General features: G+C 42.6%; 1 protein-coding gene and 1 long non-coding RNA gene across 2 annotated transcripts in view; one reads left to right on the forward strand and one right to left on the reverse strand.

Annotated features, from left to right (window-relative positions):
* Positions 1–24257, forward strand: part of WTIP (WT1 interacting protein) — a 96750-nt gene extending 72493 nt beyond the window's left edge. The window contains exons 5-9 of the mRNA XM_080364998.1: positions 11901–11963; positions 14325–14455; positions 15738–15789; positions 17647–17715; positions 20018–24257. Coding sequence (XP_080221124.1) covers positions 11901–11963; positions 14325–14455; positions 15738–15789; positions 17647–17715; positions 20018–20170 — 468 coding nt within the window. The 3' untranslated portion in view covers positions 20171–24257. The remainder of the gene's footprint in view (positions 1–11900; positions 11964–14324; positions 14456–15737; positions 15790–17646; positions 17716–20017) is intronic.
* LOC308053599 lies at positions 3621–20020 on the reverse strand. Its single transcript, XR_013923687.1, has 3 exons — positions 18446–20020; positions 17625–17811; positions 3621–9670 (listed from the first exon to the last, which is right to left on the reverse strand). It is a non-coding gene; the product is annotated as an uncharacterized lncRNA (long non-coding RNA).
* Positions 24258–25874: the final 1617 nt, after the last annotated feature.

Here is a 25874-nt window from a genome sequence, read left to right on the forward strand (position 1 = left end):
GGAGAGAAGCAGACTGAGGGGCTCACTGCTGTGTTAAAGTCAGCAAAAGAAATCAAATTCTGACATTGTTCCTGCCTGTGTTAAGCCAGCTGCTTCTCAGAAAGTGATTCTGTCTTCTCTCAGCTTACCCTGCAAACATCATAGCAAGAATACTAGGAATTGTCTTGTTTCCCTAATAAAATAAAACAACTTTGCCTAATTTAGAGTTCTGTGGACAGGAAAGCTCAAAAGCTTTTCTCAGGAAAAGGCAGAAAAGTAGCAATTAAAAAGGAGATTACTTTAACTACTTCATATTCCCAGATCTTGCTACCCCACTTGGAAACCCCAGTCCTCTCTGTAAAGAGGTGTAAATCTTAGTGCAGCTTCATGTATGGATTCCTTGCTGAGAGTATGGTAGTGGTACGTGAGGGAAGTTAAAGACTTAGGGGTGGGGGATGTTAAAAGAAAAAAAAAATATTGCTTGAGGGTGAATTAGGCTGATCTTGCACTCTGTCCTCTGACCACTACCATGCAAGCTGTGCAGGCCAAGAAGAGAGCGCTAGCAGAGCTACAGGAGCTGCTATGCATTGTAACAGTCTGTGGAGTTGTCCCATAGTCCTGAATCCACAGGTATTCCCCAGAGGTGTGTGTCCTCCCTCTCTGCAAGCCTCTGCTCTGTGCTGTAGCAGCCACTGTGAGTGCATGCTCCTGCCTTCAACCATTCTTGCACTGGGGGACTTGTCTCTTGGCTCATTGCAGCCTCTTTCTGGCCAGTGAATAGCAGTCAGCAGCAGAGCGGATCACGTTCTGATTTCGTTCTTAGTTAAGAGCGTAAGAAAAAGATTGTTTTAATTTGGGGAGGTAAATGGAGGTAGTTTATCTACGTTATAATTGTATTCCTTCTAAGAAAGTCGTGTCTCTCATTGGTGTTCTTGCTCTTCCTTGGCTTTTGTTTGCCTGGGAACTGATCAGGAGAACTAGATGCTCCTGTAGGTTTGGGAGCCTGGTCACAGCGCTGTGGAGTTGCAACCCCATAGCTTGTGACCAGGTTATTTCCAAATATGGCATAAGCGTAGCAGGAATGGGAAAGCAGAGCAGCTTCAGAAAATTTGGGCAGGAGGTACCGTGCTGTCATGCTGGGGTCACTGGTGGAATGCATGTAGTAACAGCTGGAGGGACCTGTGTGTACGTGGTTAAGCTTGCAACAGCAGGGTGATGTTTCCATCGATTCCCAGGGACAGATGTGAGGGGTCGATGTTTGGTTGCGCACAGTCCTGCCAAAGCACAGTGGTCTGAATGAGCCCCTCATTTGCCCTCCCAGCAGGAGGCATGCTGATGGGAAGCAGCTGACTTGCAAATATGATGCAAATGGGGAGCAGGGGTAGAGTGGCCTGAAGCCTTCCTGCTACCTGGAGGAGAGCCTGTCACCTTCCCACCCTCAGAAGGCAGTACCGAGGGCTGCAGTTCTTGCAGAGCTCTGTCCGGCCCCACTGCTAGCTCTGTGTATCCCATTAATTCGTTGCAGGTCCTTCCCTGTCATCTGGGGCATCATACTGGGGAAATCCCGCAGGCCAGGCCAGACACAGGGACTGCAGTAAACAGCACACGAACAGCGATGGGCAGAAAAGCTGAACTCGTTCTCGCTGTAAACTAGTCAACGAAGGAAATTTTAGGGAAGAATGGGTATTATTTATGGGTTTCTTCTTCTTGTAACTGTTAGACTTGAAGCATCTATAGATGTCAGTATTTCAGTTCTCCCGCAATACTGCTGGTTTCTGTGACAGAACAGCTCCTACCAGAGCAGTCTCCAGAGCTGTAGTTGATGGCTCATATGAGATACTTGGTTCTTTAACTCCCATTCACTCAAGACAGATCAGCTCTTCTCTCCATCAGAGGTGATACATGGAATTCACTGCAGTATTACATATGGTCCTTGAAGCCAAGACCTTGAGAAAAGCCATTATCAGATCCTTATAAATGTTTGGCTCCTGTCTTAAAAGCAGGGCTTGCCCTCCTTGGCTAAAGTGCCCCTTTCAAGGTTTAGCACTGCGCTGGTGCCAGCCACCCCAGGGTGTGTCTGTTCCACCCCAGAGGCAGTTGCACTTCAGCACTGAAATGCCGTGTGGCTTCCATTTCTTGAGAGAGCTCAGTTGTCACTTAAAGCATAGTGAGTGCCAGAGAGCTTTGGCTACCAAGTTGTTTCCAAAAGTCGGTCCGTAAAATTGTGACACGAGGAGCTGCTAGCATCAAGCATTCAAAATGTGGCCCTTCCTTTGAAAAGTGCTTTTGATTCCTGGACGAAAGGTGTTTGAGAAATGTAGATGTTATTCATTATGGGCAATTTCCACTGTGCAGCCATAAAGCTATCCAAAGCACAGATACACCCATCAAAGCCTTTGGCAATAGCTGCAAGGTACATTCTTCTAGCAAATAGTTTTCCCACATGTTTGCTCTTACTGAGGGCACAGATTATCTTTCTCTAAATCAGGCAGCTTATTTTTCTCATTCTTTCCAGGGAAGAAGTGCTAGAAGTTTTTAGACCCACTGGTGGAGTTGTAAACGGGGAAGGGATGCCACATGCCACAGTCATCCTTGTGACAACAGTGCCAGCCTTCTGTGTGTGGGGTTGTGAGTCAGTGGGTAAGGGCTGGTAAACCCTTAGCACCTGGAGGACATGGCATGCCTGTTCCTTCTTTGTGTACTTTTGTCACCTTCCTGCTTCCAGCCCTGATCAGTGCTTAAACCCAAGCCTTATTGACCAAAGGTAGAAAATGAATCAGATTTTTTTTAAAAAAGTAAAACCTACAGATAATACCATCTCTGCCTAAGCATGGCATAGAGATTGTCTAATCTATGCAGTTTCCAGCAGCAGCACTTCAGTAGCAATCCTGCATGTTACTGAGTGTAAGGAGTAAAAAGAACAAAACCAAACCCCCAAACGTTTCATTGCTTTGCTTTAGCTCCAGGGAAGATCCAGTTACTCTTTTTCATGCGACCTTGAGGTAGCGAGTCCAGCAATATGCAAGTCTTGCCTCAGCCCTGTTAGGATAGTTATTTCATGAAAGGAAATAAAACAAATGACAGTTTAATCCTTCTCTGAAAGCTCTCAGGACACAGATGGCTAACTAGCCATAACAGGGACACTGTTCCTGGTGAAGTGAACAAAAAAAATAAATGCCTTACTGTATAATAAATAATCCCAGTCAGATGTTCTTGTTCCATTTTGTTGATAAATTGCTGCATAATCATGGGTGAAGGAAAAATAGCTCAATAATTTTGTCTTTCCTTTTCAGTGCTTAAATATCATGTAAAGAAATTTAAAAGAAATTACTGTTTTTCTTGGCAAAAAAGACTGTAAAATGTCACCAAAGCAGCCTGAATCTTAGATCTATTATCTCTTTCTTTTCTTTTTTCTTTTTGATAGACTTTTTCTCTTGAGGTAATGAACATTATTGACTGGGGGTCCAGCAGAGGTTAAGAAATGAGAGAATTTCCCTCCAGGGAGATGCGAGTGAAAATGAACCTCGTGACAGATGTTAGTTACATTGCTTAATGCACTACTGGAAGACACTCAGATGCTCTGGAAATAACCTATTACAGACACCACAAGCTGCAGTGCATAGCATTAAGGTCATCCAAAACTTTCCCTTTTAAGTTTATCTCTTTCACTGTCTTATTTGCCAAATTCAAACATTTAGGCTGAACTTGTTCACGCTGGGTTTTTGCCTCTGCTAACTTGGCTGGCATTAGTTGTTGAAAGTTTCATCTAAAGCTGTTCATCCATTTCAGTAAGTAAGATTGGAGGAAGATCTGTAACTTTGCCCGTAAATCCTTAAAGAGAGAAGCTCTAAAACCTATATTTCGTGCATGCCAACCATAAAGAGAGGCTTGGTGCGTTGCAAGCCTCCAGGAGGCCTTTGGGCATCCCCTTTCTGCCCTTCCCAGCCCAGAGTGTGGCCAGCCCCTGTGATGGTTGCATGCTGGTGCCTCTGCAGCTCCCTGCCCTGGCCTCGCCCTCCTGCCAGGGAGAGGCAAGGGCTGAGGCTGTGGCAGAAGGAGGGCAAGCAGCCCACAGCCCCAGCAGAGCTGTGCTTTGCAGCCCTGCACGCTGTCTTTCAGGTCTTCTTTCTCCTCTCCATCCGGTTTGCTGGGGTTTCTGATCCTTCTCTCCCCTACACCAGTGACTGGTACCTGCTCAGGACACTGTCCTCCTTGCTACAGCTGCAGCCTCTTTGCTCCGCAGCTGCCACTGCAAGGCAAAAATTGGCTACAGAGAACATACAGGGCCTCGTCTTACATCCACAACTGTAAAACTCTCTATGAAATTAAAAATGCGAGAGGATCAGGGTGTGCAGAACTGGTAGGGAGGTGACAAGTGGCAATGATCAGCTTTCCATGGGGTGAAGGGATGGGGTATCAACAGAGGACTAGCTGGGTAGTTGGCAGCTCATGAGAGCTGGTTTGCACCTTCATCTCCCGTAGCACCAAACGCAAGAAGACCCTTACCCTAATTTGGGCCCCTGGACATGGCTGCAATGTGAATATTAATGCTAATGAAGCTATTCTCAGTTTGTGCATATGTTGTTTTCCAAGCCTGGCAGTGTGGGAAATGGCCCATCCCACTTTCTAGGGCCCTAGGAAGATAGTTTTTATTTAGTGTGACGGAAGCTGGAGTCAGAGGTTTGATTTTCCATCTCAATGAGTATAAACGTTTGGAGATTCCCCTTGGGAACTGAGCACTGGGACTAGCGCATTGGTCAGAGACCCCATTGCTGCTAAGCAGGACTCTCTCAGGAAAAAAAGACTCAGTTGAGAAGGTAAATGATCGAAGTTGCAGCTTGTGTCCGTATCTAATGGGAATCACAGAGCAAACAGAGTTCTAGATAACTGTGCGGATGTTGTTATTTAGGAGACTTGCTATTAAAATGCATACACCAGTCAGAGAACGGACAGACAGGGCTGTTTATTGATGTGTTTAACGCAGTGATGGAATCAAAGTTTGGAAAGGGATTTGCTGCAGTACTTCTGATGTACAGAAGTGTAAAGAAGTCTGTGAGCATTCTCAAGGCACTGGTGGCTCTAGGTTGGGACAGAAGGTGCTTACAAGTTCCAGAGGCATCAGGAATGCCGAGCGTTGCTGTGCTTCTAAATACTGTCGCCAAAAACAAAGGCAAACAGATTATAACGTGTTACGGTAATTGGCACATGAGGGAGTGAAGTTCATGTTGTTGCTTGTGTGGGTCTCACTCCAGCCCCTCCCTGCCAAAAAAGTTTGAATACTTTCCTTCCTTAGTTTTTCCTAAGGCTGTAGTATGCCAGTGGTCCTGGTTTTATTTTATAACTAAATCTGGCAGTAATGATGATTATTTGGAGTATTCTGAATTGTATCAAACGTACAGATGAGCTTAACATTTAAATTTCAAAATACCTGGGATAGTCAAATACTGATTGGCCTCTGCACTTTGGACTTGAATGTGAACCAGCATGAAGAGTGTGCAGAGCTGGCAGTTTGGGTTCACCTCTCGTGGCCACGCAACACTGTAGTGCTGCACCCTGTATCAAGAAGTTACAAGTCCGTTGAAGCTGGTGGCAGAAGCCCCACTGACTTCAGGGGCATCTGGATTTTCTCCCCGGAATTTTTCCCAGAGGACACATTTTTAAAGCTAGGGGCCATGTAAAAATTTGGCGGCAAGGCTGAGAAACTAAGGGTGAATGTTGCAAATACTGCAGGGCATGGCAAACTGCAGGTCAGCTAAGTGAAGAAAATTGGTGTTTTGAAACAGGAGAGCAACTGGAGTCCAGAAAAGTCTCTCAGGTTTATAAAAGAGCAAAACTCAGGCAGTACCTAGGCCCAGGTGATAATGTGATGAAATGTCAATATGTGAATAAGGTCTGTATTCACTAAGAAGATGCCTAGTGTTCCCTGAACTGGGTTATGGATTGTTAAATGGGCCACAGGCGTCACTCTCTGGGCCGTGACAAAATAGACAAGGAGAGACAAGGATGGTTTTTTTTCTGAGATGGATCACTGTGGACTAGCTTTTGCAACTGTCCCGTACTTCACATTTGCTAGTGGAATGTTTTGAAGAGCGTGTTACAAAGTCCAGTTGGTTTCACACCAGGTAGTCACTCCCCTATTTCCTCCTGAGATGGTGATCTGAAATGTCAGATTGTCCCATGTTTCTTCTTATTACATTGAAAAGTAAATTACAATAACTGAAGCACACTTAAAAGAACTAGAGCTCTTTCTAATTATGTGTAACTCCTGCCAAACACTTGTAAGCAGAAAGCCTTAATTTTTTTCTATGGGGGAGTTAGAAAAAAAACATGTGAGAAAGTGGTGTGTTTCCACTTCTCTAGTAAATGTTGGTATTAGTTGCTGTTATGTTTTGAATTGAAATTTTTCAACAACAGTTCTGTGTAAAATCCAGATTTATTTTTTTTCCAGGAGGGTACGTTCTAACGTAGATGGTTTCTTTTGCAGTGTACATGATAGGTAGTAGCAGTGACAATAAATAACCCGCAGCAAGAGTATAGTGCTCTGCGATACGAAGTGCTGTACAGTGTGAATCAAGTTAATCGATTTTTGGGCTGTGCGGTATGATGCAGAGTTAAAGTTGTTGCTTCAGGATTTTTTCTTGATCATTGTCACTGCAAAGCTTCCACAGGAGTTTAAGGAAGATCTACATAAGAAAATTGTTATTGCCTCTTAATTAATCAGACGGAAAGCAGCCTTGGTGAGTGCTTGCACATGGGTCTCTGTAGGCTCTCTAGGAAGCAAGTGGCTATTCCCAAGAGGCTATAAAATGCCTGACTGTTACGGCTAAGTTAGCTATGAGCAGAATTCCTGATTTTTGGCAGAATTTTGTGTGTGGCCAGACCAACTGTTACCTCTGTGCAGAACATGAAGTCCCTCCTGGCCCTACCCATCTCCTTCAAACTTAACAAAGCGGAAACACAGAAGCAAGGAGATAGCTGCTGTGGTAGTGCTTCCTCACTGGCAGCAAGAGGGGGTGAAGCAACAGGCTATATGAAAGGGTTTCAGTGGGATGAAGAGTAAAGTTCTGGACTGTTTTCCTTTGGTTTAATCTCTGCCACCTGCCACAAGGCTCCCGTATCTTTGAGCCGGGGAAGGCCCCATTTTGTTCGGTTCAGTTTAATCGCTGCATTTAAATATGTGTGTAAAAAACCCAACAATAACAAAACCCCATCTGCATGAAACCAAATTTGATATTTTCTCCCTCTCTTAATGTGATCCCATGAATTTCTTGCATTGTTGTGTCCCATGTACTAAGGGTCCCATGCAGAGAGCAAACAATAAAGCAGTGAGAAGACAGATGCTCTGCTAATGGGAAACCAAGGAGAAGAGAGTCTGTGAGGGATTACAGGCGGCCTGGGGTTGGAATACATTATTAGCATAGCACCCAATTCAGAAATTAGTTTTCAGAATTAAATGCCTGAAGCATTTTGGCAAAAACTCCTGATCATCTTCTCAAAAGCTCTTAAAACATAAAAGGGTAGGAATCTCAAGTCTAGGCTGAGCAATCGCATTCAGTGACTTTGCAGTGCTGTGACAGTGAATTGTAGTTTTTACAGCTTCATACCATTACTGGGGCAGCAGCTGCCACACCTACTGAAATGTAACCCACTCGATCTGCTTGCACAAACCTTCAGCAGGTTTTGAACATCCTCATCAAAGAAGAAAGTGGGCCTGAATGAGATTCCAGGGTCTGTTTCCAGGAGGAAGGTTTTGTTTTGTTGAGTGCATAACAGCAGGGAAGTGCATCAGCCTCTCCTTGGGCACGGTTAGGCATGCGAAGGAGAAGCAGCGACTTGTCTTTTCAAAGATCTGACGTTGCCTAAGGTTGAAACTTTGGGTCCTGAAGCCTTTTTCAGGCATGCTGTTTTCTGAATGTTTTTGCTTTCGAAAATCACGACGAGAAGAACATCAAACTTTAAAAGACCCTGGGTAGACAACCAAGATTGGTTACAGGACTGAGGGCAGGCAGGAGAAATTGTTTCTCATAGTACTTGGTAGGATTATCCTCCATGCATAATTGTTCATTATATGCTCAAAATTCATTGTTAATTTCTTTTGGATATATTGCACATTAGACAGAAGAGTTATAAACCCCAAGATTATCACAGGAGGACACTAACAGGCCTAAATATTCAGGACAGAAGGGGACTTGTTTTCCTCTTACATTGAAACAAAGACTCTTGGACAGAATCATTAGAGATCTTTTTGCCTGTTTGATAATCAAAGTATACTGGACAGCAAACAAAAGAATAATTCAGCCAGCCAAGTCTTCTACTTTATTTTTACTCTTCTATTCTAACATAATTAACATATTTCTCAAGGTTTATTTCGCTTCCCAGAGTCTTATATTATGTAAGTATCATTGGGGAGCTTGATTACAATGTCTTGATTCATGCACATGAAGTGAGATTTTATTATCCTGGAAGAGAAGTCAAGGACAAGGTAAATATGGGAGAAAACAGTAGGGTCCAAAATAAGAAATCAGGAAAAATAATATGCCAGCTTTTCAATATGCACTTGTTTTCTTTGCATCCCTGTAACTGGCATCTTATTTCTAAGTCACAGAAGTGAGAGCGAAGGGTAACACTTCATTTTTCAGCTTTGAATTTCAGAACTGTTCATTTTATAACAACTTCTTTCAGTGTTTTTATATATGCTTTATGACCATCTATAATGAATATTTGGGAAAGTTCAAAATCACGCTTCTTACTTGTCCTAGGTACAGACTGTCTGTAGACTTCTGAATGTTTCTGTCTAGTTTGAGATTAGTCTATATTTACATCATCTTACTGGTCTGCCAACATATTTTTTTTTTAATGGCACATATGAAACCCTTAGAGTGAGGCTAGAATTGAGCTGAGTACTGCTTGCATCACGAATGAAACTGTATGTATAAAATACTGTGTGTACAGGAGGCATAGCTGTGATTTGGCTTCTCTGCTAGGGTCTTGCTTATCATCCTGTATTACTTCACTGTTTCTCCTCAGTCTGTTTTTCACGTCTTCATGTTGTGAGGGAGGACTGGTGTGCACAAAAGCTCTTTCCCCCCCTCCAGCTATGGTTAGCCATAAAAGAGGCTACAAGTCTGCAGAGCGTAACCTCCCCTTCTCGTGTGGTTACCTAGTTCACAAGCTGTGGGGGACCAGTGCTGCTTCCACCCAGCCATGCTGGGAACCCACCATCAGGGAGGCTCTTAGGTGTGCTGAGAGATAAAAAAGAGGCCATTCTGCCTTGTCTTGCAGTCTGGAGCAAGTCACAACTTCTTTCTCATTGCATACACAAGATTTGTGAAGGTTAGTAATAATAAAGTGCTTCAAAGACAGAGGTTGCCAATTAGTATTTTAAGCCTAAGTTTGTAAGTCCTGCTTCTAAAATTGAAAACTTAGCACATCCGGCCTGTTTGAACTCTCCAAGTTAAGAACAAACACTGCAAAGCAGAAGTTGACAGGTAAGCTACAAAAATGTAGAGAAAATCATTTATCGTTTACCTTTAAACAGCAGTGTCCACAGTAATACCATCATGTAGAAAACAGTGCTGCTGGCATATGAGGCTGTTAGTCTTTTCCAGTCCAAACAGATCTGAAGCACAAACAGCTGAATCCAAAATCCTGTTCTCACTGAATCAGATCTCTGGTTTGTCTGGGATCGATACTGTGATCAGAAAAGAATGTGGTGGTAAAGGAGAGCTCCCTGAACCCATGAAATATTTTATCACTGCTATTAGACTTCACTGACATTTTGCAAAGTTGTCTTAATTGGGTAATCCAGTTCTGGATCTGTTTGACAAATAACAATTTTCTTATTAAAAACAAATCATGGTTTTAATTTAATAGGGTTAGTCATATAGTGATTTTGTGTCAGCAAAACCTTTCTTTCTGACAGTGTAATTTATGATAATCTGGTTAGCAATAAATGACATTAATCTGTCCACTATGCCATTCTGTTCCTAGGAAATAATGTTCCCTCTTAATCAATAGCTGAGTAAATGCTCCTTTGCATTCCTTATCAAATGACAGCCAGATGGTACTGGTAAATTCATTCCAGCAGGATTTTAGAATTAGCTGGGGTTGTACCATTGTTAATCCTCTGCCGTCTGCACCACTAGGACCTACCCACCTGTTTCCAGTAACCCTCAAGTTTGCAACCTTAGGAAATAGTCTAGCCAGATGGTTACTCAGATACGGTGCAGCCAAGAAGCATCCAAAGCTTTAAGGCCCTTTTCCTGCATCAGTAATAAGAAGAAAAAAACCCAAAACCCAGTATCTTGCAGAAATAGCCAGCTAGGACTGCCCACCTCTGTATTTGCTCCTCAACACACTGGTCTCTTTTGATGAAGTTTCAAAGTTTCTTAAGATTGTATGAGCTGTGTTCCTTAGTGCGTAGTAAATTTGGAGCCGTAGCAGCTGCCATACCATCATTTACTGACTTTCTGGGCCTGTCAAAGTGTCTGCAAGACCTTTTCCTTCATTAATCACTTTGTTGCATAGCAACAATAATTTTGTCTCCAACCTATTTATCTGAAATAACATGTAATCCCCTCACACCAATAAAAAAGAAAACATATGGCAGCTCTAGGCTGGGAACTGCTGGCTTTTGAAGTGAGGGACAGTTAATCCCTACTAAATCAAGGGGGAGAATGGAGGAAGCCATAAGCTCGGTTGGGCTGAGGCTGTGTTAAGATGCCTGAGCCAGTTAACTTGTGTGCTGGGAGAAGAGTCCGGTTCACACTCATCCTCCCCATTCCCTGTCTTTTAACTTGTGCAGCTAAAGTACATTTCAGGTGAGCTTTGCTACAACCTTAATTGCAGAAATAAGCATCGCTGTGCAATACCTTACAAACAATTGGGCACCCCTTCCCCCTGGCAGGAAAGAGTGCACACGCAGTGCTTCACTTCTGTGGGACGGCGAGTGGGTGAGGGTGAAGTTCAGCCACTGCAAATACCAGTTTCAGAATGACATGGCTGGAGTTCTTCAGGCAGGTGCCCCTTGCCTGTAGGGTAGTTGTTTGGGAGGTCAGTCGTCTGGCCTGATAACCTTGTGTGTTTTGGATACCTCTAAACACAGGGCTAAAGACAGACTTTGGCATCTGAAACAGAACCTGCTTTGGGGACGCAAGCACAAAGTTAAGGTCAAAAACACTCGGCCAGGGAACACAGAGCTTTGGTCCCAAGTGGGCAAGGTCCCTTCCTGCTGCCATGCCCCCGGCACCGAACCCAAGGGCTCTGCCACCGAGCCTGCCCAGCCTTCCTGTTTCCCACTGCGGACTGGAGCATGGGCCGATGGCTGGGGTGTGTATCACCTTTCTGAGGTACCTCACTGGTGCCCACATGTGCAGGGAGCCCAAGCGCCTGTGCCTGGACTTCTAGATTCTTCCCTGGATAGAAAGCCTGGTATCTATGAGGCAGCTAAATCCTCCTTGGGCCTGTCTTTATTTTTCTAGCCTCCATATAGCACTGAGTGAAACATGGGTCCAAAAGCTGAGGTCAGTGAGCATCTGGTCACTAATTTGAGCAGGAGTTGGGCGGTAAGTCCTATGCTACTTACTTCCCCAACAGCAACAACCAAAAGAGTGAATTCAAACTAATTCCAGCACACAAAATGCAAACTTGCCAAATGGCCTTCAAAAATAAAAACCGAACTTAAAATAATTGTTAAATTGGAAATCTCATGGAAATCTTGCGGTGGATCAAAAGGCCAAGCTGGTATCTGAGCGTGCTGTGAGAGCAGAGCTGCTGAATCACTGTCTCCCAAACCTATTGTATAGTTTGCTATCATATACAGCACAGGCTGGAAAATAGCGCAGTGTTCACTTAGAAGGTATTTCTGCAGCGAGAGAGAGGAGTGGCTACTAATAATCCTTTCTTTTCTGTCATTTGAACAGTATTCAGGTTTTCAGCAGACAGCGGACAAGTGCTTTGTTTGTGGACACCTCATAATGGAAATGGTAAGAGACCTAAATTCCTAACCACGGGATAGCTTGCTTTTCACGGACTTTGGGCAGCGCACTGTGAGACATTGTGCTTTTTCCCTGGTCAGACTATCGTGTCTTGACTGCTGTTAATGTAATTTTTGAAAATGTGGCATACTCTGTTACTATTAAGTACAGTAAGTTGGGCTTCTTTTCTACCTGAGATCATGGGAGGCTGTTGTTCTGCCACATGCCAGTTAAAAAAAAAAAATCGAATAGAATTTTAATACTAAAAGAGGGAAAATACAGCTTTGTATGAGAACATGGTAAAGGAAAACAGATGGTGTGCTCTGTAAGATAGCAGAATAGCAAGAGCTCTGTCAAGTGGATGGAATCTGGGCTAGACAGGAGAGGGACGTTATCAATAGTCCTGAGGTTTGTTGCCTGCTCTGTGACTTGCTTACCTTCTGCCACTTGCTCCGTGTCAGTTAAAATGCATTATTGCCGCAGGGGTTTGTAGGGAGCCACTAGTCCGTTAATTTTGTAATAAAAAAAAGCAAAGGGGTGTGGATTGGGCCAGATACTGCTGGCATCATTTCAGTGGGAATTTAGTCTGTTCATCCTAAGCAGAAACTACCAAACAAAATGAAGTGGCTTGCACGTTGAAAAATTGCAGATCATGTAGGACATCCATTTGTTTTCCTTTGGATTTAAAATGTGTATGAACCTCAGTATGCCTAATAGGAGTAGCTACTGCATTGCAAACACGGAGGTTCAGTAGGAGCTGGAAGGGAGACTTCACTAATGAGGATTCTGGCTCATATCCTGGCACCACTGGTTGGACAAGGATATTGTTCGTTTTAGCCCAAGAGCAAATTTCTAGAGTTGTGTCATGCTGGGAGGGGGAGGGGTATCTTAACTTGCATGCTTTGAGCTGGCCCTTAATTGCAGAATCTCAGGCAAGAGTCCGTAATATCTCGTTGGTGGAGCTCAGTAGGTGGAAGCTTGGCAGGTGTTTGTCTGCCTTTCTCCCATCAGCAAGTGAGCTCTGACAAAAGGAAACGGCTCTGGGAGCTCCAGGAATTAAGCAGTCTTATTTGGCTAATTCCTTCGTGTTCCTCCCTGGGAGTGCGTGCACAACAAACGTGCCTGCGTGGCAGCGGTGCCCACATGCCGCTGAGGAACAGGGAGCTGCAGCCCTGCCAGCCCGTGCGCCACTGAAGCTGTTCCAGGCTGGAAGTGCAGGTGAATTGGGAGTTACTCCGTGCAGAGGGGTGACCGTGCCACCGTGCCAGGCTGACAGCGTCACGTAGCTGCCTAGACAGCAACACGTGCACAGGGACAGGTTGTTTCTGGCTGGGAACAGGTTTGCAAACCAAATGGATTCTGATGATACTCACTGAACGGAGAGCTATAGGGCTTCATTAGAGGGGGGAAAAAAGGTTAAATTAAATTGACTTCATGCATTTTTGCTATGCTCCACTTCTTATTTCCCGTTTATTCATAGAATTATCTACAGGGCCATGAGAGCTTGGCCTGTGGACATTTCTAATCTCCAGCTTAACAGCTCCAAGCTGAGCACTGCTGCTAGCAGATACTTTCTGAAATTGCCTTCCAAAGGTGGTACTTCCACCTGAAATGTATGCAGCTGGTGTTAGAACCTGTTGAGAGCTGCCTGAAGATGACACTGTCTCTCACTCTTCCCAGAGGCTTGTTCAGGGGCTTGGTGCTTTGGAGGGGATCTGTTCTGCAGTAGTGTAGCTAAGACTGCGTCAGGCCTTCCCATAAACCCTTCTAAAAGGAATAGATAGGGAAGATGAGCATGGGAAAAACCTGGCAAGATGGCTGGATCTATATCCAAACACGTGGATACAGATGGAATTTTAACAGAAACTGATGGGCTCCTGTGACTGAGTGATAACCAGTCAGTTACTATGGTGAATTAGGATCCTTGATTAATAAAGGGACACCTGATTTTTTGCTTGTTTTGTTTGTTGTTTTTTTTTAAGTTTGAGTAATGACTGGTTTGGATTCTGTCTGTCACAGCCTGTTAAGTTTTGTGAATTAACACAGTATCCCAGTAACTTGGATTTGGCTGCAGCAGATTTTCCAAGAAGTGGTCTCTGAAGCCGCTTTTAATTTCTGTTGCCAGTATTGGCCGTGCAGAGCTCAGTGATGGGCGTTAGCCTGATTTTCACAGTTCTCTCTCTTTGGTGCGAGCCTACTGCAACCCACTGAAATAAGCAAGTTGACTGTTTTAAAAGGTCCCTTCCTTGCTGACAGATCTGCAGAGTGGTAATGTCATCCTGAAGTGCTTTTCTCACTGCCATTATTAAGAATCAGCCACAGCAGTATATGTAATCGTGCATCCACTTATTTTGCTGTTTCCCTCTTAAGATCTTACAGGCCCTCGGAAAGTCATACCATCCTGGCTGCTTCCGCTGTGTGGTGTGTAACGAGTGTTTGGATGGAGTCCCCTTCACTGTAGATGTGGAGAACAATATTTACTGTGTCAAAGACTACCATACGTAAGTATGCAAATCCATTACATGCTTGGAAAAATTATAGTAGTAAAATTACTGGTATAGTTATAAGCCTCTGTAGTAGATTAAAAAAAAAGGTCATTCCTGTTTGCTCAGATGTCCCTCAAGTGCTGCTCTCATGTTGTATTTGTAGAGTATTTTAAAGTTATATTAGAGGTTGCTTCATGGGCCCAGTGTGTGCATACAGTGGCCAAGTGAGGTTGAAAATCAAGTTGTATTTCCCTGGTAGCTGTTTCTCTACTTCTTTCAGGACTTCCAACACTAATTAGATCAGGCTAATTCTGCAAGTGGTGGTAGGTTCTGCTGGCTAAGAGTCGAGGTCACGGGTCCTCAAACTATGGCCCACGGGCCAGATATGGCCCCCTAGAATCCTCAGTCTGGCCCCTGGTATTTACAGAACCCCACCACCACCCCCCCGCCGGGGGTTGCGGGGGGAAATCAAGCAGCCGCAGATGACCTCCTGCCACTTCATCCACGCGCCGCCCCCCTGTTTAAAAAGTTTGAGGAGCCCTGGTCAAGGTTCTAGTAGTGCATGACACTGGTGAATGTAAGTTAGGTTAACCTAGACTGTACAGTAGACATGTAATTAGCAACTAGTGTTAAAATGATTTTAGACTCACCTGACAAAAAGTTTTGTGGTTTAAGTGATTGCTTTTGGACTCTGTTCTTCTCCTGCTCAAAAGCTATGTGAATGCTCTTAGCTGCAGTCAACCTATAGCTCTGCTTACATAGCCAGAGTAAATCACTCTGAACTCAACCCAATTGGTACCAAGTTGTTCGTGTTCCAAGGAGAGAGTGACTGTTGGCCCAGTGATTGTCATAAAATATAGCTGTCGATAATAAGACCACTTGATGTATTTGGTTGAAGTAGATCCTAGCCATGATCAGCCCCTCTCCTGTTCAGTGTGATGATGTCTTCCTGATGTCAGGTAGTGACAGCCCCCAAGTCAGGAGCTGCTTTGCAGTCAGTCTCTGGAAGAATTTGAGTGACATTATGGGTAAAGGAAAGTAAGAGAAAGGGCATTATGTGGGAAGAGGGCTGGTTTTGCTATGCCTAGAGGTTAGGAAGACCTAACCAATAAAGCTGGGGTAGATCAGCCTCTTGTAAATCTCCTTTTCCCTGAATATCATCAAATATTTAAGAGGTGTTTCAAATCCTGTGGATCTACATTTTGCTAAAAACAAGGCGTGGTTAGAATAACTATTTTTGTTCTACTTTTTGAAGAAGCTTTAAATGTGTTTTGAACACTTTCTTCTTGCACCCTAGGGTTTTTGCACCAAAATGCGCTTCCTGTAACCAGCCGATCCTACCAGCACAGGTACATGTTAACGTGCACTGACTCTTTAGACATTACAGCTCTTGGCATGTGAACACTTTATTATATAAACACATTAGATGCTTTTCTTCCTTCTTCCAGAATCTATACTATGTCAGATACTAAATTACAGTTCAGCAGTAATGTCGCTCCCAAACATTCCCAGAGGTTGTAATAGTCATACTACTATTATGCAGCATAGTACTTTGTATCTTTAGGGTGCTTTCCAGGTCTTAATTATGCTGTTATAAATCTCTTTTAATTGAAAGTCCTGACTGGGGCTCCAAGAACAACCCAAGAAGCCAAGCCCTGTTTATTTTTAGAATCTCCCATTAGCTCAAGTAGCAATTTTCCTTGTCTGCTACATTTGCATTTCTGATGTGGATCTGTTAAGATGCCCAGACTTCAAAAGACATCTGAGGGCTACCCTGACCTGCGAGAAGGCCACACAGTCTGTCATCCTGGGCTGGCAATGTAATGGAAGTGCTTAAAGGGGTGGAAAAGGCAGCAGAAAAGTTGGCTGCAAGCGAGGCCAGGTGAATGTCTTGCTTGCAGTCTCAGCCTGTTCTGACTATATAGGTAGCACTATAAGACTTCTGCATTAAGACATCCCTTTTCTGGCAGCCCGCAGTGGTGCTTCCTCATACCCTGATGGGTGCAGGACCCTCGTGAGTTTCCTTTGCTGAGGTCACTGATGAGCTCAATTGTAAGCAAGGGCCTCAGTGCCTCCCTCCTTTTCCTATTGTCATACTGATAAGAGCCAGAACTTGCATCCTCTAAGCTGCTGCGCCCCAGAAAAGAAAAGCCTGTAGCTAGAGCCTCTCAGCATGCCTGCTTCTATCACCCTGCACATTACCCTCATTTGTCATTACTATTTCTGTTAAATGGCCAGGTCTCACATAATTGAAAACCTTATAAAGGCTGAGCCAGAACTGCTTGTCCTGGTGATGCAATGTGAGGAGAAAACCCCTCTGTAAATTTCCCTGGATTTGTGTCTTACAAAGAAGAAAAAAAAAAAAAAAAAGCAGTCCTACTGCTGACTCATCTGATGGCTAGCAGGAGAGACTCCATGTTCTTTCCCATGGAGGTTTCTTAAGTTAGTTCAGGTCTAGCAGTGCAGGTACTAACTTGCTTCTCTCAGACATAGCGTACGTCATATCTGATGCTCTAACCACACCTGGAACTGGAAACAATGTAAGACAACAAATCCAATGAGCTCTGTCCTCAGAGGCTTCAGAGTGGATCAGGGAAAGAGCCTGTGAGGTTACAAGAAGGGTATGGGCTGCTCTGCAGGGCCTGGGGCTCAGCCAGGAGTTACACAACTCCACTGCATCCACCCTCACGCTGAGGTTTTGGGCTGTGCACAGGATTACCTGCTGGATTGGTATGTAAATCCCTATGGGCTACATACAGGGACACATGCATGTGCAAAATGGCTGTGCAGCAGATGGTTTGAGAGGAATGCAAGTCCTGGAAAACTCAGGCCAGGAAGTCTACAAGGAAAAGTTACCCAGTCAGCAGGTCGGGTTTTGGCTGGTAATATGTTCACATCCTGGGTGCCCGTGGAAAATTACTTGATTTCAAGACTAATTAGTCCCTTGAGGAAGACGTTGTTGGCTACCGTTCCCAAATGACCTCTACAGCTTAGATATGCCAGACACCCACGCTGCTGCTAAACAGCAGAGCCAGTGGTGCAGTGCTGTGGACAAGGCCCTCCACCGCCACAGAGGTCTGCTCTGTGGAGGAAGAGGGGATCCTCCAGGGGAACAGCTCTGCAAAGTGATAATCTGGGCACTGAAAGAAGATTGAGAAACCACCACCTACAAGCGCACTCTTACCTTCACTCTGCTTCTGTAACAGGGCTCCGAGGAGACCATTCGGGTGGTATCAATGGACAAAGACTACCACGTGGAGTGCTATCACTGCGAGGTAAGCACCAGGTGCCTCCGCTGGCCCGACTCACACCCCAGGGTGCACTTGCTACCTCTTGCACATCTGGGCAGGTAGGGCTCTGCCCCACGGCTCCTGGAAGGATGCAAAGGGGTGAGTGTTAGCTGGGCTGCAAGTGGTGCTGCCCTCTCCAGTACCAAATTATTTCTCTTTTTTCCCTCCAGTATATTAACTTCAAAAGCTGGCTTTGGTTGAGGAGACCTGCCTGTGCAGGGAAGGGCCCTCACTCCTACACTGGAAGGCTTTTTCTAGGGGACCTGTGTTTTTTCCATGCTGAATGAATATTGATTCTTTACTAGAAAAGAGACAGGGATACCATTGACTTTCTGTCACTTTTGGGGGATTAGTTTCTTTTTGTGCAGAACTTTAAATGTTTCTTGAAACAGAGCAAGTTGTGGGATTAGTGCTCTTGCTTCAGAGAAGAGAGCTGTGTTCAGTCCTAGCTCTGCATCCAGCAACATGAGGAGGGAAACAAACTCTTCAATTTGGGACCAACCAAAAAATTCCCTTTTACTGTAAGTTTAGGTGCTCTTGATATGAAAATGCATAGCCGCCCAGGTCCTAACTGTGCTACCTGACTGTCAGCGCTAGAGGTAAAAATGCAGCAATACGATCTTCTGTGCATTTTTGCACGAAAAGGTTTTACGAAGAGGCTGCCAACTGAGGGAGAAAATAACAAAATTCAAGGCATCTTGAAACATACACGTACCTAAATGTAAGGAAGACCGCATCCACTCAGCTGGCTCCTTCCAACAGAGATCCTGGTACTACATCCTTTCCTATTAATTTCTAAAGAGAAATTGGCACAGGAAATGGCAGCATTTTGGAGCGCTGTACTTCCCTCCTCCTCTTCCCCCATCTATTGCTTTGTGCAGGCTTCACCTAAGATGACAGCTCCCTCCCCTTCTCTCTCAGGCTATTGACTTTATATTAGAATGTCCCAATGGGGGTTTATTTTCAGTTCTGTTTCATTATTCATTTCCCCATTCTCCTTCCAGTGTGAGGCAAATTAAGCTGCCTCCACATCTGCCCAGTACGTAGAGTGTGTTTATGTAGAGAAATGAGGGGGTTAGCCGTGTGTTAGCAGGGGTAGGTTACTGCCTGATGATCTCAGATCAGGTTCTTGAACTGTACACGCTGGGTCACTGCTGTCTCCATATACTACTAGAAAAGTTAGTGCCAGTACTTTGAGGTATTTACATAGAGACTTTTACAAACGCTGTGACAACTTACGCAGCCACTTCTGAAACACCAGTAATGTCATCATCACCTGGTGGCCATGCAAGGTTGGTTTGGAAACTTCGTTCCTTTTGTGTATCATCTCTTTCTTGTGCAACCGCTTCTGCTGAGAAGTTCAAGCCAGCTTACAGATCAGTAGACCTCGATTCTAAAACTGAAATCCACTGAGAAAGGGAGGCTTTGTCATCACAGGTTAAATATTATATAAAGGGCTATAAAGTTATTCTATAACATACAGTAACACACAGAAAACTACCTTGGCAGAAACTTTGATTATAGCCTCCCTAAACTAACAAAACCCATTTTTCATTCTTATTTCAGCATTGTAAACTTTGAGGATTTTAACTTAGCTTTAACTTTTAGCTATGAAAGCTGAAAAATCATATTTGGTGTTAATCTAAAAACTTTGCGTCAGTTTTCAATACCAAAATTACCTATATGCCCAGCTTTTTCAATTTCTTTTTTCCTTTGTGTTAATGTTCACAAATACATACTGATTATGTCTGGTTTGTCAGGACTCAGCACAGTAACAATGTTTAAGTATTTAAGATCCTTGAAACCTAAAGATGGACCACTGCCCTTGAAGTCTTTTAACTTTTTTTAAATTCCAAATTAAAGAAAGTGTAACCCTGTCCCATGTCCTGTCCTGTCCCACCCCCTTCTCATTCTATACTTATGCTCCCCTATTTCTTGTTCTGTGCCTTGTTGCAGAATTAACTCCTTCTCTGTCCTAACCTTCCCGGTTGTATGTGTCAGGGTCAGTGCTTGGCATGTTTTTGTCTGATTTACATCAACATTTATTAGATGAAGAGACCAGAATGGGAAGCAATGCTGGGTACTGCTATAGACTGTCCTGTTCGATTTCAGTGATGCCATTTGGCTTAATACAAGATAGTCAGGGTCCACCTCCCAAAAACTGGTAGGGTTGTGGGCTTTGGAGACATGGGATGGCACTCTCAGGGTTATGCAGGATAGATGGACAGTGTTGTGAGGTGACCTACCTGAATCACTCACTAACCTGGGATGTGTATGTTTCTTCTAGGATTGTGGCTTGCAGCTCAATGATGAGGAAGGCCATCGTTGTTACCCATTAGAGGGCCACTTGCTCTGCCACAGCTGTCATATCAGGCGCCTTAATATTAAACTGCCATCACATCCACCTCCGAGCTATCCAATGCATGTCACAGAACTCTGAAAGACATTTCCATTACCAATAAGCCGTTTGAAAGAAAAAGCTAACAATGACTTTTGTGTTCCTTTAAAGATGAGATTCCAGTAATAACCATCTAAACCAGCTATTTATTTTTTAAATCAGAGGTGAGGGGACTTTTTCTGATTTTGTACATATGTCTTCTTTTATCTAGACATTTTCACTGAGACAGCATCTACTTGAACAAATAATTCACCACTAAACTGTAACTGTAAATGGCAGCATTTCTAAAAACAATGGTACAAAGGGCTGTTCTACACTCCGTACTCCCTTTCCTTCAGTGGAGATTTCACCCAAGTAAGGAGTGTAGAATTACTTTCCAAAAGTTAGCACCTTATCATATTGCAGCAAGCATGATAAGATAAATGCTAGCATTTTAGCTAGTTATGTTGAATTCTGGTCTTAGAGAATACAGTCTCACTTTTTTTAAAACTTAGATTCCCAGAAGTAGTGAATAGGAAGCAAACAAGTGTTTTTCAGCAAGGACAGTTTTCAGCATGGGTTAAACAATGGCATTCTGTGAAGAAGTGTCAGGCCAGCTTCCCATCCTATAAGGTTCCACAGTCACACAAAGACTATTTAGATTGTTAAAGAAATATGGTGAACATCTCATAAAAACCAGAGCAGTGTATCCAAAAGATTGGCATACGCAGGGTCAGAACAGTTGAAGAAAGTTACAGACCTCTGTAATTGCTTGCCATATACAAATGTAGTCATGGTTTCAAAATGCATTCGTATCAACTTGATGATTTGGCACTTACTAAAGAATTCCTCTTTTAAACCTGTTTTTTTTTGTTTAATAGGGTTAGAAGCCCCTTTCTATGCAAAGGTACGCTTGTCTTGGACTTCATTTGTTACCAACTGCTTTATGATTGTATGTTGATATGTTATTAAAAAGAAGGACAAAAAAAAAAAAAAAAAAAAAAAAAAAAAGAGGGAGACAGTGGTTTTTGTATTACCTTTTCAGCTTTGTGTTCTTTTCTAGATGTTCTTCTGAACTAATTATGGTGATTGTCTTCATTGGAAAACAAAGTACAGTTTAGGAGAAATAATAATGTAGGGAGTCAGACCATTGAAACATTGGTATTTTATAACAAGTATTGGATGTACATAGAATGTACACACTGTCATGTCTTGCATAAGCTTTTACAGTAACCTCAGAGCTCTGGGGAAATATGTCTTCCATATAGGAAGTTAGATGAATCTTTTTTATGGTTTGTTTTCTACCACGTGTTGATTTACATGCAAATCACATATCTGTATGTTTAAAAAAAAAATAATCCTGCATTCTCATGAGAATTGATGCAGCCTTCCTGAATTTACATTTTAAATAAATCCGTCATTGCTGTCTTTAACGGTATCCAAAATTACAATAAAATAAAATTATTCTTCTCCAGAGGAAGTGGAAATACCAGACCAGATTCTCTGCATGTGTAGATTGGGACATTTCCATGCCAGTTCTCAACATGTCAAGAATCTGATCAATCCACTCAGAAATGATCCCATGTTAAATTCAGCACATAGATTGATTAAATGACTTGTTTGGCAACACCATTGGCATTCAGTTTCTTAGGCTTCATTGACTTTTTGAAAGCCATTTGTCTGCTGAAAAGTACAAAGAAAGGTTGAAAAGTACAAAGAGCATCCAATGGACGCCAATTCCTTAATGGGATAATTAACTCCCTTAACAGAACTTTTTGATAATGTGGAGTTTCCTTATGGGGGAAGGGGGAGCAGGAAGAATTCCCATGAACTGTTTTTTTCTCCTGTTAGTAAGGAACAAAAGGTATGTTTCCTGAACTTTGGCCAAACTTCCATGGGCCTAGATTAACCTGCCCTACTGATGCTCCTTGGCAGGTCAGATGCTTCTTTAAAAAGTAATTTTCTAATTAATATGTATCAGTTTATAATTGACATGTTCAATGCCATAGCCATGCTTTGAAGGAATTACAGTGGAACTAGTGTCCCATTTCTACAGTGAGGCCTTAGAGGCCTGGCCTGCGAAAGAGAGGACGCTGGGTATGTGCATACTTTTTCTGCATTTGCAAACATTACCTCTGTGTCCATAGTCACCAGCCCAGCCTCAGAAGGAAGTAGAAGTACCTGTGCCTGTTCCCAAACAGTAGAAAAGGGAAAAAAAAATGGTCTTAAGTTGGACTGTATGAGTAGGTCAGTTCCTTAAGTTCCTTACTACAAACATGGAAGATATCAGAGCTTCAGGATAAACTTTTAGTGTCGGCTGCAATGTAACACTTTTTCCATTTAAGGAAGCTGCTTTGGACCACATTTAGCTTTGAAGCATTGTTACTTGCTTGTCTTTACAATATATATTAAGGAACCCAAATTAAGAAAAAAATAATTAAAATATACAGAGAAGGTTTGGGTCTGTTCCTGTGCGAGCAAGTCATCCCCTGACAGTACTCACTGTACTGGAAAAATACTTTGCTCTACTAGTATAGAAGCAAAACCTTCAAAATCACAGTGGCCAGAAACAGAGGTGACTTGGTGTTCAGCCCAGGCTGCTACCAGGACCTTCCTTAGCACTTCAACTCCTTCAGTGGCAAGTTTGAAGTTTCCACTGCAATGTACTTTTCAAGGGACAGCGTACTACCTAACATGGACATACCATACCTTTTCTTTTTTGAAAACGATCATACTGTAGAACAAGAGTATTTAATTTCATTTCACTTGTTAATTTGTAAGTCTCATAGTTCTACTCAGTTCCAATGTGTTAAGTATCATGATAAAAATGTCAAAAGGTAGTATTTCAATATAGAATAAGCAATTTGTTTAAAACCAGAAAGCAGCAGTTGTTCCGATATTTTCTACAGACAGGTGCATTCCATTACTGTACAACAAAGTACAGCTTTGCTTTTCCAGCATTTAGTATAAAACCTGGAGCTTGAGTGAAATTTGCCAAGGTTTGGGGATTATTTTTTTTTGTTTGGGTTTCTTCAATCAAAGAGAAAAACAAGCAAATCTAAAATAATGATGTGCTATATTCTTTAGTGCTAGTGACAGTTTCTGCACATTTTACCTCCTATCTGGGGAATTATGTAAAGAGAAAAGCGCTTTTTAATCATTTTTTTAAGGAATAACATTACATCAGTTCAACACAGATGTAAACTTCCTAGAGTTTATTTTATGATGTGACTGTTCTTCAGAAGCCTTTGCTGTACTTTCAGAATATTTCCATAAAGTTAAAATGCTAACAACTTGTTCTCATTTGCATCAGAACTACACCTTTCCATTTCGGTAAGGAATCTTACAGAGTCCCTACAGCACAAAGCTGTTGTAGGCAATTCAGAGTCCCTCATGCACTAGAGGACACATTCCAAAGAAAGGACCAAAATAACAATTTGAAAACAAAACAAAAGAATGCAGTCAGATAATTGAGCTTTCAAAGAAGGTTTGTTTGGGTTTCTTTCCTTTTCCTTTCACTCGTGTGTGTATATATTTTGTAAGGTGGAGCTTCAAAAGGAAAACATGGTTAGAGGAGCTCTTTAAGACCAGAAATTCCAGAGTAGTAAAGTAAACCAAAGCTCTAAAGGAGACAAAAGCTGCTTTCTTGTGTTTCAAGAAAAGTTTAAAAGTTTGTGATTCATCCTGTAACTAATGCCATAACTAGAGTATATAATTTGACTTAAATTAAGTTTTCATTTGAGAAATATTTTCATTTTCTTTAAAAGAATATAGTTTTCTTCCAAGAACTTGGACCAACGTTGATTTTTATTTTGTAGGAAATATATAAATTCCCAGTTTGTATATCATGTAACTACTTTACATGCTGAAAATATACATTAGTTTAACTATTTTTGTATATATATCCTTGTAAAACCTTCCAATGTACTTCTGTCTTTTAGTCTTTAGAATTACTTGTGGTTTTGTGTTTCAGTGTTTGATTCCCTTGATTGTTGAAGAAAAAAATTGGGAAATGTAGATTTATTTATCTAAAGAAGAAGCTACTTGCTATCATCCTAAGTTATTTAATATTAAAAAGTCAGAAGTTTCATTTAACCTTAGATGCTATAATCTGCTTTTTTCAATAAAGACGTTTTGTAGTTATCTTTGATTTTGTAGTTTGTTCAATGTATTATTTTTTTTTAATCTAGGTTGCCATTAAAACAATTTTCAAGAGACCCTTGCATTGCCTACAGAAATTCCTGACTGATATTAATTGATTGCAGCTGCATTCATGAAAGATTTTGGTCCTCTAGTGCAAGTGTTACTAATTAAGGTCTAAAATATGCCCACAGCTAAGGTTTTGCAGCTGCACTTAGAAAAGAATTTAGCCACTCTGGCAATTTTTAATTAAGCTTTAACCAGTCCGGCTCGTTTACATGTAAGACAGCAAGTACTGAGGAACACTTCCTTTTCCAGACTCCCATTGGTTTTTTTGAGCATTCCAGAAAAGAACTACTTGCCTGGGCTACGAACCTGCGTAGTTTTAAGCACTCTGGCCTCGGATTGGGGAATTTTTTCAATATTCTTGCTAAGTCACAGTAACTCAGAAACCATGGCCAGAGCTCTGATAGGATTGAGAAGATGCTTTTTTTAAATCTCTTACCTTTCTGAAGGTCTTGTCTCCAGCTTCATGGCACAGATGGGAGCTTGGTCACGTTTACCTCGCCCGCACAGCAGTCCTGGAAGAGCAGCTATGTCTTGTCAGGCAGAAGGTTCATCAGTGTTGGCATCTTGTTTCCTCCTATAGCCACAAGTGGATGCCTGGGGAAAGAGCAGAAAAACCAGTTTCTTCCTGGTTTCCTCATACTCAGTGGGTTTCCTTTCCATTGAGCTGGTCACACTACCATCTTTGTAGATGCTCTTTCCTCCAGTGACTCAAAGAAATCAAATACTCACAGGCTGCTACTGCAGTGGGGTACCACCCTCTCCTCTGAAGAGGCCTACTCTGCAGCTCTGCCACTCTGCCTTCAAATTACAAATTTGAATATTTTTTTTTCTTAAATTACTTCAAAGTACAAATGACTTCACATTTGGAAATGAAACTGGTGGGTTTTATACAATGGCTATTTTGCAAATTTTTCTTTTGCACAGTCAGAATGGAAAGAGTTACAAATACCACAATTGTTTTAGGGACACAGTCTGCACTTCTGTGCTTTGAAGCAGATGTACCGTACTTCTATAGGGCCTTTATGTCCATGCTATTTTCTCACTCGTAATTTTTAAAAATACATTCAAAATGAGCAATTCCTACCCTCCTTGGAGGAAAAAAAAAAGGCACAAAGACTGGCAAACTCAAAGCATTTGAACAGTGCCCCACCATGTGGGTGACACAAATGTAGTCAATAAAACCTAGGACATTCTCTTAATGCAGCAAGAATTCATACCAGCCCATAACCAGCCTGGCTGAAAATAACAGAGTACTTCAAAATATTAACTGCCCCTTGTGGGCCTCCTTGCAGGAAACACATACTGGAAAATGAACATAACACTCACCGCAGGGAGGGTGTGAGTCAGGACCTAGCTCCCAGAGGGGAGCACCACAGAATTCTACAGTGGTGTAGGACTCCCTGGCATGGTGTCTGAGCCACAGGGCAGCATGGAACTGGAAGCTGTTGCATGACGCACAGTTGCTGATTCTGGCACACAGATTATTTGGAAGAGCTTTGCTAGCCCTGCTTTTCACCTTACCAGCCATCCCCAGGTCTGTGCCCTTCACCTTGCAGCT

Source organism: Falco punctatus, assembly GCF_963210335.1.
Source record: "Falco punctatus genome assembly, chromosome: 14".
In the NCBI taxonomy this organism is placed as follows: Eukaryota; Metazoa; Chordata; class Aves; order Falconiformes; family Falconidae; genus Falco; species Falco punctatus.